Genomic DNA, 16,446 nt, shown 5'->3' on the forward strand with positions numbered 1-16,446 from the left:
AAAGCTGGTGATACGTCCCGATTACCTCTCGGTGTTGGATAGCTTTCCATGCTAGCTTTTTTTCTCCTTGCCCTAGCAGAGGTGAGAGGTTCTCTTTCCCTCTCTTCCCTTTGGTGGAGATGCACCAGGCTGTTTCCTGGCTCCTTCACACTCCCCTTTTTTGAGGAGTTGCTTCGCTTTTGCTTCCTCTCTGGAGCATGTCCTTTGTGGAGCAGTCTGAGCTATCTCCGTGCTCTTGCCGTAGCAGAGGTGAGAGGTTCTCTTTCCCTCTCTTCCCTTTGGTGGAGATGCACCAGGCTGGTTCTTGGTTCCTTCACCCTCCCTTTTTTGAGGAGTTGCTTCGCTTTTGCTTCCTCTCTGGAGCATGTCCTTTGTGGAGCAGTCTGGGCTATCTCCGTGCTTCTGCTCCGCTAACACAGAGGATCGTCTAGCCCGCCCTGGTTGACCCAGGCCGGATAGACAAAACCATAGCTTGTGTCGCTTAGAGCTCGTTAGGTTAGCTAGCTCGTTAGAGGTAGGCTCCCGACCCTTGCTGGAGAAGGTGGTAGCTTGTGTGCCACTTGTGGAGGATGATCTCACGCAAGTGTCAGCCGCCTCTCCTGTAGTTCCCTTTGGGTTTGGTGCCTTGGAACTTTCATTGTTAATGTTCCCAGTGTCGCTAGGGTATTTCCCCACAGCTTTACCGGTGGTATTTTAAATACTAGATCTCATAGTATTCCCACGTGTCGCTAGGGATAATCGGCCCACTTCTACAGAGCCCCGCAGGTAGAAATAAGGGCTAAATACAATGGGGTACCCTCATCAGTAAAGGCTAGTCTTCTATCTAGACACGCATAGACACAGTAAAAAGTGCCTTATGACAGACAGGGTAGGCCCGTCCGGCATCGTCTTTCAGGAACTTCGCAATGGAACCAGCGGTGGACACATGGGTGTTATCAAGACACTTAGTAAGCTGTGTAAACGGTTTCGTTTGAACGGTTGGCACGTATGTGTGAAACTGGGTTAAGCCTTATTTCAAACTTAGTCGGCAATGGGGTAAACGATACCCGCATCCGATTATTAGGATTAAATGTTTACTACACGCATTCACATTTGTACGAATTATGTCGCGTATAGGTCATCCGATTGTTGGTCAATTGTTGAGACTATCTGGCAGATACTACTACGATCCCCGACAGTCGTCAACGTCCAAACCATAACGGCCAAATAGTGGCCCCCCCCCCTTGGAACTTATATTGCGCTACTCACACCTACCCGACACGTGTCGGTCGTTTTGAAACAGTCGTCCGTTTTTTTATCTGTCTATAATAGTAGTTATCAAAAGTGCTCTACTAGTGCAACTACTCTTTCTTCATCAAACAGATCATACCATAGAGCTCGGGTATTTGAAGAAGAGAACAAATCATCTCTTGAATTTTGCAAAGAGTAAAGTATAACAGGCATAATATAAGGCATAAGCAAACATATTAAAAATATTTTAATAATATAAAAATACTTTTTAATAAATTTTAGATAATCCTTCAGGTCAGTGGCGTAGCTACACCCTCGCTTATCCCCGTCGCGTAGTTGCGGGGGTGTAGCTCCTGATATAGAAGCTTTGTTTTGGACCCCCGCCGACCCGTTAAAAATTGAGATATGAAACCCCCGAAAGTTGAGGGGGGCTAGAATTTCTAGTTACGCCACTGCTTCAGATGGGCATTCAGATTGTTGTAAATCGCTCTAATAGACGCGACTTATACTCAATTCATTCCCTATGACCTGCGACATGCCTGTGACCGCGAATTAGTGCGCCTCGCTCGCCTCTCTTAACACTACGCTCAAAATTTCAGTTATCTGCCGCAACAGTCACGCCATCTGCCAATTGAAAAAGCGCGTCCCATCAACATATAGGTAGGACGCGACAAGACTTTTCTTTTTTTTTGAAAATAAAGATAATATAGAGAAATTCGAAAGAAAAAATATACCGCGCCCGCCTCTTTTAATATGCTCAAAATTTTGATTATCTTATTTCCATTATTATGCTCGAAATACACGGAGAGTAGAAGTTTCGAAATTATCCATTCCACGGTTATATGTAACTAGCGAAGCAGGCCACCGAAACAGCGGCCCTGATCGTCTTTGTGTCGCCGCGGCGCTAGTCGCCACGCCTTTGCTGGTCCGCTGTAGAGAGAAATAGACTGGAGGGTCGAGCTTTCCGTGAAAGCAGCACGGTGTAGCCTAGCAGTGCGCTGCGACCGCGTGACGTCAACCGATAGAAAGGGAACGATTTATGCGTTGGCCGTGGGAGAGAGCGAGACGACAGCGCAAGAAACTTATTAGAGTGGGGACGAACGAACGACCCAACCTAACCAGTCCCCGGCCCGTCCAACGATCGATCCGAATGCCGGAATAGACAGAGAAAGACGATGTTTTATGCATGGCTGTGAATTGTGGACGGGCCGGGAAACGGCTGAGTCACAGTAATTGATAATAACTTAGGCATTGCTCTTTGCTATTAGGACGAAAACCGAATTGGACTGAAAAGAGGCAGAAAACCGCCGTCGAGTTTTTCTTCGGGATCCTGCTGGTGGTGTCTATGACGATGGTCATGTCCGATGGGGCGGCGCACAGTGGGCCAGCGTAGCCTTATTTTATTGAAAAATTATTGTTCGCGTAGAAATTGGTCTTGAACGTGATACAAAAGCTAATATTGATTAAAATGTGAAAAATATCTAAATTGGACAAGTAGAAACATAATTATATAGGGTATAGTAGGAACTGAATATAATACCGGGTGTACCTCAAACGTGGCTCGCCCCTATAACATTTTTGTTTTTGACGTAAACAAATAATATTTGGGGAGCGTATATAAGAGAAAAATCGGGATTTTTCTGCGTGTTCAATTGTTTTACATCACTTCCGGTTTGACCGGAAGTGACCCTAACTTTCGTTTTTTAAATGGCACACCCAAACTTTCTTTACCAGTTTGATAAAAAATTACATTTTTAGTACAATAATATGTCAACTGGTACTTTTTGACATATTTTTATTTTAGTTTATTTTAATTTTCGATCTAATACTATGTATTAATGTCAAAGTCATTTGCCAAAACTTTAAGACTATTACTTTTCTAAATGTAAAAATGCCATTCTTTAAGAAACACCAACCATTTTTGTGAAACAATATTGAATTTAATAACAAATTTAAAGTAAACAAAATAAACTTTTTTATAAAGTAACAAACACAACAAATATAATAAATACCTACAGGAACAAAAAGTATAACAATAATTATTTCGAATCTTACAAAACTACTAAGCTAATCCGAATCATCATCGCTGCTGTGGTTAGAAGAAGTAGTTTTAAATGACTTGAACATATTAAGTGCTTCTGGGCAAAATATTTTCTTTTTTGGTGTACTATGCTTTCTTAGTGAAGTAATTTTTGGATCGGAAGTAACAAGCAAATAATTAAAAACATCTCTATTTGTTGATACTCTATTGCATTTTCGAGAGTTTTGTTCTCTAGCCCTTCTGTACTCTTTATTTCTGGCCTCTTGGGCTTCCTCTGACAGTTGCCCAATAGGCACAGGAACAGACTTGATTATTTCTGCACTGTGAATAAAAATTTTATGTAGTGAAGCAGGAATTCTATACCATGGATATAGATGCAGAAAAAGTCTTCCTGTAGCAATGCAGTAATATTTAAATTCTCTAATTTTAATATCAAAGCCACTAGCAATGACTTGCAAAATCACATAAATGCGATATATTAGATTTTCGTCAATATTGGTTATTTCAGCGGACACTTTATAGTTTTGAAAAAATGTCCTGGCTGTGTTGCCATCATTAGTCGTCCCTGCTCCCTGTTTTGTTTGATCCACAATAATCCCCAAACGAGATCGAAAGGCTGCTTGGATCCTATTTTTTTCTTGCTTAATGACATTTTTATCATCACCTCGTGCTTGCCACTTTTGTATCTGTAATCGATAACTGATTTTCAAAATACATTCGAATGATCGAATCCATGCATGTAGGGATGTAATTCCGAAGGAAAGATGGTTCTTATCTACAGTTCTTTTCAGAACTGCATCAATATCGTTCATCTCAATGGGTGAAGCACCGCACAAATAACACTTTTGGGATGATGTACCTGTTATTGAGTTAATCATTTTATTATCTACCATTGACATGTATAGTTCATGTTTTACCAAAATAACCGAATTATTTTTTAATCTAAAATTAGTCGGTGATAAATTTAAAATTTCTTGGTCCATATGACTTTTCTCCTTTTTTGAAATTTCGATAGTTTCTTTCAAAAACTGCATTTTTAGAGGTCGGCAATAAACCGTAGATGCAGGGTGGGGGTTCTGCCAGACATAAATTTTTGCGCTTTGACCGTTTGTGGTATTTAACTGTAAAGGAACCAGACATGTAAGCAGCAAATTACTGTCACTATAATTGCCTTCAAATGCTTGTTTATATTCGTTTTGTCCACTACTTCCGTCCATTCCCCACTTAGTAATTAAAGTAAAATTTAAGTTTTCAAAATGTTGGTTTTCTAGATCCAAAGTCGACAAAAGCCTACAAGTTGTATGATCTAGTAGCGATTGTAAAGGTAACACCACAGAATGTTCCTGCGCAGAAATATTCTCCGGATAACATAACTGCTTTGCCTCTCTTATTTTGTTGTAACTGGGGTAGATGTCGAAATTGTTTTCTTTAGCGTTATTTCTTAGAAGTTGGTATGATCGCTTAGTAAGTTTAGCGTCAAGAAATAACGCTAAAGCTTGATCTGAACTTAATGGAGATTGTGCGTTTTTGGAAGTAGTTTGATTATTTTTTTTTATTTCTTGGTTCGGAGATAAAACAGTACGAGATCGAGATAATAATTTAGCAGCTTCTGGTCTTCCATCAGACCTTAATCTTAATTCAGTAGCAAAAATCAGCTCGCTTGTTTCCGTTTTTCGTAACTGTTCCGTTCTTCGGAATTTTCCAGAGTAACTGAGATTTTGAAACTCAGATTTGGGTCTTCCAGTAGTTTTTGTTTTAACACAAGCAAAATTTATGACCCTGTCAAGCCATGTTTTGTTCCAGTCTAAAAATCTACTCTTGGTCCTTTTTGCAGCCAGCCATTTCCTTCGAAAATCAAGGGAATAAAGACGAGAATATTGCATTACTCTTGCCTTGTTTTGCTTCATGCACTTCATACATAAAATAGAGTTTAATGTCTCTTTGATTTTGATCCTCTCTATGCCTTTTTCAAATATTTGTCTTAACTGAATCGTATGGGATTCAAGTTCTAAAAATGCAAAAACCCATCAGAACTATTAGAACTCCATCAAAATTATATATTAAGAACAGCGTTTATTTGGTAAAGAAATAAAAAAATAAGGTCAATTTTTTTTCGATTTGCCACATTTTTTTCATGTCTACATTCTTCCCAACTTTCTTTTTTTCAAATGTAAACGTATGTTTTGTGGTAGCTCGTTGGAAAGGGCACAAAAAAAGGAATATGACCCACTATTTACTTTTGTATTTTATTAAACTCGTAAAAAAAATATTATTTATTGCAAAAAATTGTTGAAAATGTTCACTATTTTTTTCCTGACAGAACCTTAATCTAAAATGAAACTCATTTCCGACATTCTGTATTATTTCTGGGATTATTTGTCTATTTTCTTGTGTTATCTTCCAAATTTTCAGATTTCGTTACGTAAATTTTAGATTTCGGCTACCACAAGGCATTTACATTAAAAAGAAAAAGTTGGGGGTTGTTTTTACCCCCAAATGGGGGGTGAGTGTCATTTGGACATGAAAAAAATGTGGCAAATTGAAAAAAAATTGACCCGTATTTTTTTTAATTTCTTACGAGATGAATAGTATTTTGTAATACAGAATTTATTCCAGTTAAAAGTTCCACCCTGTATAATAAATGTAGGCTTTCACGGCATTATTATTATTATTTTAGATAATAATAACCCGAAAAAACGACTCACAATACTATAAAAATAAGCGTATTGACCTTTTCGTAACAAATGCATAGCAAATAAAAACGCTCATTTTTCAATGGGGGGCACTTTGGGGCAGAATTTTTTTTTATCAAAATAAAATATAGTTGTTATATATTCCAAAAATATAAGTTTCAAAAATATGATATTTCCTCATTTTAAAAAAAGTCTGTGGCAAATTTGAACTTTTCGATTTGAGGCATATTTTTACCAATTCAGGAGTCTTCCTTTAAAGTGCCTTTTGTTGTAAGATTTACTAACAAAATAAAATATGTTAAAGCAGACTACACTTACCTCTTTCACCTACATCCATCACAAAAATTTGATTGCTTATAATTTCCCACAGAAAAAATATCGAAATTGAAACTTTTTAAAGACAAACTTTTTTTCAAATGCGAAAGGCAAACCTGTCGTAAAATGACGCGTTATTTGACGTCTCCATGACGATCAATCGAAATAATTATTTTGTTTTTTTATGGATCAAAGTCTACTAAGTTTATGCAAGTGTTAAGTTATCAGATATGTTAATAAAAATATTTTGGACTTATTCAATATTAAAGGGTATTTCTGGCCCTCTGTGCGGCGGTGGTGGACGCAGGAGGACTTGCCATCCACCAAAAGTCCCGGATTAATTAGTATTCGCTTTTTTTGGAGGGAAAATCGGTTTGCGATATTAATATCGGGTGTTGCGCGACTGCATCGGAAAAATTACGTACGATAAGTGAAGCAGCGCGGGTAATTCGTTCGTCGCGAGATCTATACGCGTCTTTCTTTCTGATAAATGTTTGGGATTTCGAAAGCAGCCAAAATCCAAATAAAACCATTGTTGTATAGTTTGTTATTTTTAATTAATAAAGTAAAAATTGATAATTGAGTTTTTTTCCAACTTTTTTCCGATAAATCTTAACACTCTAAGTGACGGTCGGGCATTGTTTGAAAACAATGAAATAGTGAGGATAATGATATGAAAGCACTAATATTTTTAAAGTATATATTTAGGTTTCAGAAATAGTTGATTTTCATTTCAAGAATATAAAAAAACCATAAGATCTTATGAGTCAACACATTATCTAGAGTCAGCACATAGCCCCCATAAATATATTAGTTTTTAACGAGCTCCCAAAGACACATCTTATACTGATAAGTAAAGGATAGATGGTTGGATGACAGAACGAATTTTTACTTTAATGAAACGCAGAAATAATCAGAACAGGATGAAATACTGAAAACACAATACGCTCAGTTATCATCCGACCAAAATCGACCTAAGAATAGATGACGGATGTCGCTACTCCGAGGATGCAGTAGAACCAACAGAGCACCTTTTGTGTGAGTAAACTGCATAATTCGGGTAAAGGCTCCTTCATTTTGAAACTGTAAAGTTAATATAAAGTAGAGAGAGTTTCTTTTTACAATTCAAAGTTGCACAAATAAAAAAAAATCAAAGAAGAAGCTACAAATTCAAACCAAACATAGGGCTACATACATGACTCTAATCATAGCATTATCATCGACAAAAAAAAACAAGGGAAACGTCAATACAATGTCCCTGTAAATGTAAACCATACAAACGACAATACTAAAACTACAAATATTAATGGATGAAATAAGAAAAGCCATACTGTTTCAGGAAAAAAAAACCCTGGGCCACCCAGTATTCATCTTAAGTTCCTATATGATCTGACGTCTCCCACATACATCTACAGATGAAAGAATTTTATAGACAATCATTACTGGATCATTCTCAATTCTGAAGCTATAAAGTACACAGAAGAAAAAATTAGGATTGCGTATTAAAAAATTCAAAAATAACGAAAACCAAATAAATGTTTCGGTGACGATTCCAAAAGAATCAACAATAATAAATCCGTAACAAAAAACAAATAATGTTTCATATCTAATTGTTTTTCTTCGAAGCAAAGAAGTCTTGCTCCGTCTCTGAGTCCTAAAATGTTTAGGATGCTATTAAATGTCAAGTAATAATGATAAAAACTACAACAGATAAAATTACTCAATCAGTAGTATTTTAGTTTTGTGGAAGTTTTGTTAAGGATGAAAATTTAAATCACGATAAATAACAATATTTTGAAGAAATATCTGCAATTTTACACTCTTATTTATATTCCTCCATTGTATTCTAAAGATAACAGTTGGTGTTAGAATCCTTTATATTACAACAGCAAAATAAAACACTAATTCACTGCAATTCACCAAAACACTTTACTTTTAATACTGGACGCGCAGAAAGATACTAAAATCAAATAACCTTCCAAATAAAAAATATACATTCATAAATCCATGGCCCATCAATAAATAAATAAAACAAACATACTCAATTCGTTATTAATAATTACGTATAACTTGTGCATTGCCATAATCTCCTATATCAATCAAGATTATGTAATACAATAAAGCATTTTAAATAGTATTAATTTAAAAATAAACGATAAAAATACACACCTCCAGTTTTGACCAATTACACACGAGATTAATGCCCCCATAATTAACATACATATCTCATAAAAACAACAAAAATGTGAAATTCACGCACAATGACCTTGAACTTAGACCGTCGACATAGTACCGCATGTCGGAAATCTATTTTAAATTGGATTTGAACGCGAATGCAACAATTACATGCCCAATAAGGATAGTATCGGCGCCATTACTATATTTATACGCGTAGTAAAGACCCGTTGCTAGATCGAAGATTATAATTAGCGAGATCTAAGAGATAATTACGTTATTTTCTATTGATGCTTTTTAATAAAATCATTTATATTCATTTATTTTTATGAATGCTTGAGTAAAAAATATTTAATTATCAGAATAAATAAATTACTGAAATATGTAATATCGCTTATCTCACAAGTGTATATTATGACCGTTATTACAATTAGCACAGCCTTCTGAAGGATAAATATCTTGTATGGGTATTTCCCCAAAGATTTGAACCAAAAAATTAGTTATACGAAATATACAGGTCTCTAAAAAGAATAGTTCTTATCGAAATTGTTAATTCGAGGATAGTCTGAAAAATTCCGATCAAGGACAAGTAAGATTTGAATTTGGACATGAATACGGAGACTTGAATATGGAGAAAATTTTTATCATTGACAAACATGTCAATTTTAACGCAACCATCATCATTTGGAGACTAAGAACTTTCTAGATGTTCCAAAACAGCTTCCTATCAACTATTTGTGATAATATTATTAAAGTTCCTCAAACAAGGAATTTAAAATAAGATATTAGACATACCCTATCGGGTTATCCCCTATCGGGTTACGGTATACCCTATCTTTGGAAACGTTAAATCCAATGCAAATTTTTAACTGATCAAATATTGGCTCCCCTATTAATTTTACAGCTCAGTCATAAATAGGGGTTTTAAAGGCCTGCCATCACGGTCTTTCTGCCGAGGAGCAAGAGGAAAGACACCACCTACCTGCTGAGCCTTATCCAGGGTCAGAACTTCAATGTAAGGACATCGAGTTGGCGAGTCATCAACTCGAGGGAGGTGGGTCATGGTCAGGTCCTCACAATAGGAATTGACCTCAAATCCAATGAGACAATAGAGAAAGAGAGACATATCTTCCATTATAGATACGGGACAACACCGGTATCAGGTCTCAAGGGAGACCAAGTTAAAGAGGTGGAGACGGATCCTCCAGCCTATACCTCACAGGTACCTCAGTCGGAAGCAAGCGCCTCGACTGTGAAGGGCACGGAGAGCCAAACTCCAACCGTGGAAGGGTATGTACCCTCGGAGGTAGAATATTTGTTGTGACTGTCTCCTCTATAACAGAGGTATGATGGGTTATAGACTGTGTGATGACTCAAGGGGGGCACAAGAGATCTTTAAGGTCGCAGTGATTAACCCTCCCTCTCATTCATTCTACATTCTCAAAGGCCTGCATAATATGCTGAATACATATATATGCTAATTTTGAAAATTTTGGACAAGCCGATTTTAAGTAATTTAAGAAAAACTGCATCTATTTTTAAATTAAAATTGAACAGGTAACAATACAAAACAAGGTAAACGTCAACATACCTTTAGTTAGCAACCTATGGTTTTATCATTGTCAAATGCAATTTGAATGCTGTGCTATCTCCACTAATAGGTTATAGTACCTACGGTTAGTGTATCCAACATCCATGTTTGTAATTTAAATCTTGTTCGAATGAGGCAAAAGCCTAACGTTTTGAAAATACAATTTGACATTGACAACTTTATAGGATGAGAACTTAAGGTACGCTGGTATTTGCCTGGTTTTGCATTGTTACCTTGTTCAGTTTTAATTTAAAAATAGATGCAGTTTTTCTTAAATTACTTAACGTCGGCTTGTTCAAAATTTGGCTATGTATTCAGTAAACAAAAAATGTACCTTTAAAAACCTTTTTAAGACTTCTGTGTAAAATTATTTATTTGTACACATTATTTGTAGATAGTAATATATAACTATGTAGGTATGGTGGAATAAACTAAAAATATATTAAATTTATAGGCAATATCGAACAAACTTGCTTTTGTATAGTTAAACTTGACAACCTCGATTTTTTGCCCACATACCTTTTGCTGTTTCAGAACCGTTTGTCAGATAATGGGTAACTCTGTCATCATAATCATCATCATCATTTTCAGCTTATTCAACTATTTCCAATTATGGTGTAGCCTCCCTCACATACTCTCTTTATAGTTGGGTTCATTGTTGTCTATTGTTGGCTATGTGGGCCCAAGTTATCCCTGCTAATTTCCTAATATCATGGTCCCGTCTCAGTTTTGATCTTCTTCTAGGTCTCTTAAGGTAACTGTCATATTATCATCTAAACGTCAACGGTAAACTAAAGTGTTCTGATGTAGTTTCATTTATAATAGTTTTTCATTATTCATTTTGTTTTTTGCTTCTGAGGACAGGGGGAGATCACTGAAATAATAAGTATTTTTTGTTGGTTAAGCAGATTTCTTTACGACTTTTACGATTTATTGCCACTGACAAGGTGGTTTCCATTTTGATTCTACCCAATAGAATTAAAAAAAAATAACTTTATTTTTTAGATTCCTGTTTCTGTACAGTTCCAAAACAGATTTTTTTCAAGAAATGAAACCGTCACAAAGGTAGATGCCATGTAGTGTAGTTTCTCTTGAAGCAACGTGACTCTTGAAGCAACGTAATTTTTATGGAATTTATACAGATCGAGGCTGTTACATAGGATGAGTAAATATTATTAGTATGTAATAAGTATTGGAATTTTAAATCAGATTCAGTTGCTCAGTAAGTATGGAATGGTTTAAGAAATTACTTTATATATAAATACACCTTTACTACTCTGAGTAAACATTTTTTTCTCATTGTTTTTTACAATAAAACGATTATTTATAAATATGGCTTTTATATACTTTTCTATTAAACAGGAGGTGCCTACTTTATTCCAACGTCTTTCAAAATGACAAATTTCCAAGGGGTTACAAGGAATAGCCGAACGGAACATTTGATTTTCAAAGCTTCCCAATATCCACACAAGGAAACATTAAAAAAGATCCTTATTCCTTTAATATTAAAATGCAAATCGACGCCGTACGTCTTGAATCGAAAGCGAATCTACACAATTACGCACCAGAGGTCCTTCTTCATTCAGAGCTGCGGCCGCGTGTGTATCGGCGGGCAATCAAAGTCGTCGAAGGGTAATAAATAAGAAGCACGGCACCGGAAGTGGCGTAGAAATGCCTGAGGATGGCGTCCCTGACGCGGTCTCCGGATTTTTCCGGCTCTGAAAGACGGTGGCTTAGCGGCAAATTTATCTAAGGGTAATTTGGACGAATTATAGAGTAATGGAACTTTGATAATACGTTGACTAGCTTAAAGTATTGTTTGCCTTAACTTGCATGTATTTTGATATTGTTTAAATAAAAAATACTAGTATACAGGGCGATAATTAGAAAGCAATAATCGGAAATATATCTTAGACAAAAAATGTTCTAGTGAAAATCTGAAATACATCTCTTAGGATCAAACAGGAACCAAAATAAGGAATATTTAATAAAGCTCGCCGTTTGAAATTGCTTGGATCCTTGAAATGTTCCTGAAATGCTCGTTGTTTTCTCTTTATAGTTTTATAGCAAAGCATTAAATCGTACAATTATTAGTCTTTGAGATAACGGTCTTTAAAAGTATGACAAAAATTGAAAAAAAATTGTCATAAATGTTTCAGTTACCTACTATTACTGAAAAGTTACCTGTTTTCAAGAGGTATCTAATAACCCTATCTACTAATAAAAGAAATTGTATGACAACAAATATCTCAAGGTTCTAATGAGATTCCAAAAACACATCTTATAACGGAAAGTACAAAAGATGGCTGGATGAGTTTTGACTTTAACTAGAACTAAGAAATAATAAGAACAGAGTAAAATACAAAAATAAACTATCCGTAAATGACGGATATGTCGCTACTACGAGAAATGCGATGATGAGGCGGAACCAATAGAGCATCTTCTGTGTAAGTAAACAACCTAATTCTGCTACAGATTGCAGAGCTCAGACTGAAGAACTCTTAGACAAAAATAGATTTCAACTTCATCCAGAATTTGTATATTAAAATTCTGAAGACCTGTCATATAGTATTCGTTTTTCATTTTAAGGTCCTCTATAATCAAATGTTTTCCATTCACATTGAAGGATGAGATGATTTTATAGACAACTAAGATTGGGACCATTGTCAACAGATAAATTGTTATAAAGGATCCAATTGCGACTCGGGAAAAACCAATGTTACCGATGTCCTGATATGTATTTGAGATCTTCCTTTTACAGAATTTTTTGTCTAAGAAATATTTCTCATTCGTACATTTCTAATTGTCACCCTGTTTAGTATAAAATGGATATAAACTATAAACGGAGACACCTGAATGATGTATTTAAATCATAATAATAAGCTGGTCAGATTTGGTGTGTGCATTTCGGAACACCAAGTATATCACCGAGTAATTCCATTTAAACTTTAACCTCTTTTGAAAACGCAAACTACATAGGGTAGACCTAAAAAAATAATACAATAAAAGTCAAACATAAAATAAATTTAAAAAAAATTACAATTATTGTTAAAGTATTTAAATCAAAAAAGATTTTTGGATTTTTCGCCACTAGAAAAAAATTACAAAATAAAATAGATATTTTTTGTAAACACCAGTAACCAATTTATCAGCGGTATTTTACAAGTGAAAAAACAATATACTACTATATAAAATTGAATAAGCGTATAATCATATACCTATATTTCCCATACTGGGGATCCTCTATTATGGCCGCAAATATACATATATTGAAGTACGTTAAGTTACATTGTTTTTACCAGAGCTAATCTGGACAGGGTACCTATTCTTGACCACTCTCATCAAATATTACTCGCTCTCCGAAAAAGCCATATAACAAAACATGTTAGTCGTATACGCAAAATTGTGCAAAGTGGGGAATAGCACCGCAGATTGATTTTGCCATTATTTAGCAAATTTAAACCATAAATTTTTGCTTATTAACAAATAGATCCTTCTTTTAAATATATAAAAATAATGGTATCATTATGTAAGTCTTTAAAATTCAATTAAAAACAAAAAATATTATTAAAATACTTTGGAATTATTTCCGAAAAACAATCTCAAGAGTGATGATAACTTTACTTCGTTCCATGATAACAAATATTATTCGCTTATAATTCCATCGCGCGCTCCGAGTAAAAATACTACTTCTTTAAAATAAACTACGCCTCTGCTATTTTGCGCACGCCTCTGTAGTCAAGTAAGAGTCAATTATCTGGCTGCCTCTGTCTCTCCAACGACAAAAGAAAAAGAGAAGAGAGATATTATCGAGAAAACGGTTCGACTACGTAAATTGTTGATAGCGTATATGAGTTTCAAAAATTCGCGTACGGTTATCTTGAACGAATTTGGGACATGTTTTGATAAATAATTATTATCTGTAATTATTAATTATATTTTTTTCTGTAAGTTTTAGAGTTATATTACAGAAGCAGTAAGTAACTAAAAATTTTAAAACATTAATTCAAGTCACAATAGGCGCTTGCGGCCAAAGTAGAGGGAAATATAGGTGTATATACATATACAAGTTTATCATAGTAGTATATTGGTAGTACATGTCTGATTCTGAAATAATGACATTGATTAGGTGCCATTAAGACTGATTTTGGTTTTAGTAGCATTTTAGAGGGTGTTTTTATTAAGTTAAAATATAATAAACGTTATATATTACAGGCAACGCGGTGCTGTGTAAAAAGTTTTGAAAGTCCGCGCGTAGCAGCAACGACAGTGGTAGAGGCGACAGCAGCGTATATTCGTATTTTTCAACCTAACCTTTTGCAACGGGCATGTTATGCAGGTGGGCCGACCGAAGCCGAACACTACCGAGCTGTGCCGACCACGCTAGACTGGTCTCCGCACTAAGCAGCACTTAGTGTATTTTCGTTCGTTCGCGCCGCATACACAGACGCTGTTTCGCTGCTGTATTCTCTCTAGTTTCGAGTGTCTCGATCCATTCGTAGCCTACTCGCTTCAGTTCTCTACTTGTGCGCGATTTTACAGTTCGAAATGTTGCTGTGCGGAGCGACCATGCTCTACCACGGACCCAACTAACAATGTGGTTTGAAACTCAGGTATGTAAAAAAAATATTTTTTTTTCACATAAACTATTCAATTTTTTTCTGATTTTTTTTCGAAGTATGCAACTTTAACCTTTCCTCGAATATTATCGACGGTTGTCACGTTAATTTTCCACGATTTTCATTCAAAAATTCGAGTGGAAACGCGGCGCGACAAATGTCAAAGTTGATCTAGTTACCTACGTTATCTCGGCATGTGGTTTTGTTTTGAAAACGAGCGGATCTCGGTGTGCATTGGAATGGTTTTGTGTGCGGTCGGCCAAGCGAGTTGTGGACGTGCGCGTTGGTTCGACGCTATGTGGATCGGACTCGAGGTTTGGTTGGGCGATTGGACATTACTCTTTGTACTTCTGAGACGGGTCGGTAGTGGGAGTTGGCGCCACACCGATTATTTACAAGTTTCGAAAATGATGTTATAGATTTTCGGCGCGAAATTTTCGTGCAGTCGGAAAACGCGAAATTCTAGATTAGAAACTGATTTTGATTGGATATTTTATGGAGTTTCGAAAACAAAAAGACCTTGGGTTCCTGGGGAAATTCCGCTGTTTGCTTTTTGCTTTAAGTAGAATTTAATCACACATATGCGGTTACAGTTTATTCTGAAAAACAATTGCTTTTCTGAAATTACCCATCCTTTTAATTCAGTTTTTCTCTTTTAATATTTTGACTAAAAAATTCAATTTTTATCAAAAAAAAATAAGAAACAATAAAGATAATATTATAAATATATTACATATTTGAATTTTAGGATAATTAAGAAAAATTTGATCAAATCAAAAAATATCTAATTAATTATTGTGTTAAGTAGTAATTATTGGTAAATAATATATACTGTATTTTATGTAAATACCTAAATATATTTATTTTATAAGCAAGTTAATTTGTTGTGTATCCTTAAATATTTTATATTAAATTTAAAAAATATAAAATTTTATCACTGCCACTTTTATTTCTCTACTATACAAAATGTTTTTTTTTGTCAATGAATGAATAATTTTATAATGAGATTTAGAATTTTACAAATATTCTAGTAAATCCAGGTAGAGAATATTTAAATAATTATTACGGTTCCCGAATTGGAGTAACAGGTGAAATAAACTTATTGTACTATTTATGGATTTATTTATACGCCTAATTTTCGTGAAAGAGGTTACATTAAAGTAGATTTGTTTTTAACATCACAAATAATTTTTTTATAAACTTGTTATAATACAACCCACTTTTCTCTCTACGAAGTTAATATTATCAGTGATTTTCGATTAAACAATAACATAATATAACTAAAATATAAGTATATCTGCAAAACTATCCCTCTATAGATTCCCTCATTGATTAAAAGATATCTATTATTATTATTTAAGCCCAATTACATATACATAGATCTTTAGATATATTTTAATATGGTCAGGTAGAATTTAACTAAAAGAATTAGAGTAACTACTGAATTGAAATGATTATTTAACAGTTACTGAATAGAGCGCGGATTATATAGATAATCGTACCAGTTTGCAAGAACAATTAAAGATTCTTAAGTAGGTCTACTACCCTAAAAAATCAACCTCTTAAGAGTTTCTATGTAAATGGTATTTTTTTGGTCAAACATAATGGTAATTTATAATTATAATTTAATTTTTTCCTAAATCATTTTTGGAAGCAAATGGGGGTCTCATTATCCCGTATATCCATCGAACTGACCGCCTGTCCCCCCAAATCGGAAGGGAGGCAAGTTCAAAACAGGTTATACAGAGTGTTACGCCCACCGTTGCCATGGATACACACCAA

The 16,446-nt window shown here is 34.9% G+C and overlaps 2 protein-coding genes across 2 annotated transcripts in view; one reads left to right on the forward strand and one right to left on the reverse strand.

The window, feature by feature from the left end:
* Window positions 1-2,606: 2,606 nt before the first annotated feature.
* Window positions 2,607-6,568, reverse strand: LOC115887317. The gene is made up of 2 exons (XM_030906717.1): window positions 6,283-6,568; window positions 2,607-5,279 (listed from the first exon to the last, which is right to left on the reverse strand). The coding sequence occupies exons 1-2, from the start codon at window positions 6,299-6,301 to the stop codon at window positions 3,298-3,300; spliced, it is 2,001 nt and encodes a 666-aa protein (XP_030762577.1). The 5' UTR covers window positions 6,302-6,568; the 3' UTR covers window positions 2,607-3,297.
* A 7,831-nt stretch (window positions 6,569-14,399) lies between these two features.
* LOC115887288 overlaps window positions 14,400-16,446 on the forward strand; it is a 44,369-nt gene continuing 42,322 nt past the window's right edge. The window contains exon 1 of the mRNA XM_030906678.1: window positions 14,400-14,658. Within this exon, the coding sequence (XP_030762538.1) occupies window positions 14,641-14,658 (18 nt within the window). The 5' untranslated portion in view covers window positions 14,400-14,640. The remainder of the gene's footprint in view (window positions 14,659-16,446) is intronic.

The sequence above is a fragment of the Sitophilus oryzae genome, unplaced genomic scaffold (genome assembly GCF_002938485.1).
Source record: "Sitophilus oryzae breed Bouriz unplaced genomic scaffold, Soryzae_2.0 scaffold_562_pilon_pilon, whole genome shotgun sequence".
NCBI lineage: Eukaryota > Metazoa > Arthropoda > Insecta > Coleoptera > Curculionidae > Sitophilus > Sitophilus oryzae.